The following is a 2,069-nucleotide window of genomic DNA, read 5'->3' on the forward strand; positions in this document are numbered from 1 at the left end:
TATATCCAATAATTTTGATTAGATGTCCACTGAACAAACCTGCTTCTTATCTAAATTTAAAAATCTATTTTCATAGATAACAGTTCATATTCACTTCCTAACCATTTTCTTCCCTGAAAATCTTTTTTTACTGAAAATGTATTACTCCTGCAAACAGCCCTGTCCCATTTGTTATCAATCGAAAGTGAAAAAAAACACAGCCATGATTAATTAAATTTTTTATTTAAATGAAATTTATGGACACATTTTGAGGTATTTGATCAGTGTTTGTTCTTATCTATACACGAGTATTTTTTCAAGTGTTCAGTCAGCATGTCATGAAGGAAAGACAAAAAGATACAAAACAACATGAAGCCAAAAAAGCAGAAGTTTGAAAGGTCTGTGGAAAGTGTATGGATAAGGCGTTTACCCCATATTCAGAACGGGCTTTAAGCACATAGCTAAATGGTTTTTAAGTCTGGCCTTGGAGAAAGGAAGATTTTAGAGATATTTGGAGACAAATTCTCATTTTAAGGAGACAAATTTTAAAAAGTATTCCATAGATTTTGAGATATTAATTTTAAAAACTGTATTCTTTGAAAAAGCAATACAATATTCTAAACAAAAGGAGAAATACCTACATTTTCATGCAGATGTAAAACGATAAATTCAATGTCACCCTTTCTGTACACACCAGTATCTAACCACTACCGGAACATGTTTATAAGCTTATAATCTCTGACCTGCCAAAAAGACACAATCAAGACTATTTTGTCCACAAACTCAGTTTTCAGAAAAGAAGGAAAAAGACTGGCGACATTTTTTCAGTATCAGGAGTGGAGCTTTCCTTTTGAATGTGCAGTTTTACAGGACTCTGTTTCTCTCCTCCATGCATTGATCAGAATGAAAGTGTCAAGATTTTCTTTTCCTGAAAATTATCCTCTGAAAAATCACCACGCAGCCAGTGTCCAATGTATGAGCTTCTTCTTTCACTTTAGAAGATACCGCAAAAGAAATTCATTCCCAAATATGACCTTATTTATATTTAAAATTTTTTTCTTTTCAGAAAGAGAAGTATTTCTGTGAATTTTAACAATATTTTAGGGGAAGAAATTCTATCTAAATTTTACCTTTCCCAGTTCAAGTGTTTGTAACCCAGTGCACCTGAGTTTAGCTGTGAAACTTACAGGAGGAAGCAGGAGAAAGGGGAGGGGATTTATTCGGTTTTGCTGTCTCAATGAGTGAAAGGTAAAAGAAAACAGAAGAACAGAATAAAGGCTGAGTGAAAAGTAGAATGCAAATGTTGCTTCAGTTTTAACAATCCAAAGTAAGTTTAGTAACACAGCTGAAGCAACCTGAGAGATATCTGTTTGCTTACAAATCATCTTCAGGCTTTGTACAGACGTTTAAAGTCCTTTGGCAGATTGAAAATACCTTTTTTTCCCCTAGCTCTTTTTCCTTTTCCTGGTATTCATTTTCATCTGTAGAAAAATCCCCAGATTTGGGTTTCAGCTGAACTTGAAGATTTCTGTCTCCAGAGAGGCCGTTACCTAGCTGCCCATCTCCTCAAATTCACTGTAGGGGGATGAAGCTGAAGATGTTTTAGATTCTCCATCACTGTTACACTCCCGTGGGGGACCAGGACTGGGAGCTTCTGGGATCTCCTTGGCAGAGTGGGTTTCCTTACTGTTAGACCCTAAGGGATGGCAGTCCAGCAGGCTCTGCAGGTGTTTGATGTAGCTTATTGCAGCTCTGAGGGTCTCCACTTTGCTGAGGCGCTTGTCGGCAAATTCCTTGGGCAAGTGCTCTCTCAGGCGTGTGTAGCCCTCGTTCACGCAGCGCACTCGCTGCCTTTCCCTCTCATTCCTCTTCCGAATGAAGGCAGGCTCAAAGGAGTAGTCATAGATGCCCACGTAGCCAGGGAATGGGATGTAGGAGATGTAACCTGCGTGCCCGCCATAGGCTTGCTCCCAGTAAGAAGGGTCAAGATGGAAGGGAACCCCAAAGGGCTCTCTCAGGGGGACCCCGTACGGATGTGCGTGGCTGTTACCCAGGGACATAGCTCCTGGAAATGCAAACCTGTTCAGCAG

At 39.3% G+C, this 2,069-nt stretch overlaps 1 protein-coding gene across 1 annotated transcript in view; it reads right to left on the reverse strand.

The window, feature by feature from the left end:
* Positions 1–1,529: 1,529 nt before the first annotated feature.
* ASCL2 (achaete-scute family bHLH transcription factor 2) overlaps positions 1,530–2,069 on the reverse strand; it is a 660-nt gene continuing 120 nt past the window's right edge. The window contains exon 2 of the mRNA XM_010143456.1: positions 1,530–2,069. This exon is cut by the window's right edge and continues 3 nt beyond it. Within this exon, the coding sequence (XP_010141758.1) occupies positions 1,530–2,069 (540 nt within the window).

Source organism: Buceros rhinoceros, unplaced genomic scaffold (assembly GCF_000710305.1).
Source record: "Buceros rhinoceros silvestris isolate BGI_N320 unplaced genomic scaffold, ASM71030v1 scaffold35319, whole genome shotgun sequence".
Lineage (NCBI taxonomy): Eukaryota > Metazoa > Chordata > Aves > Bucerotiformes > Bucerotidae > Buceros > Buceros rhinoceros.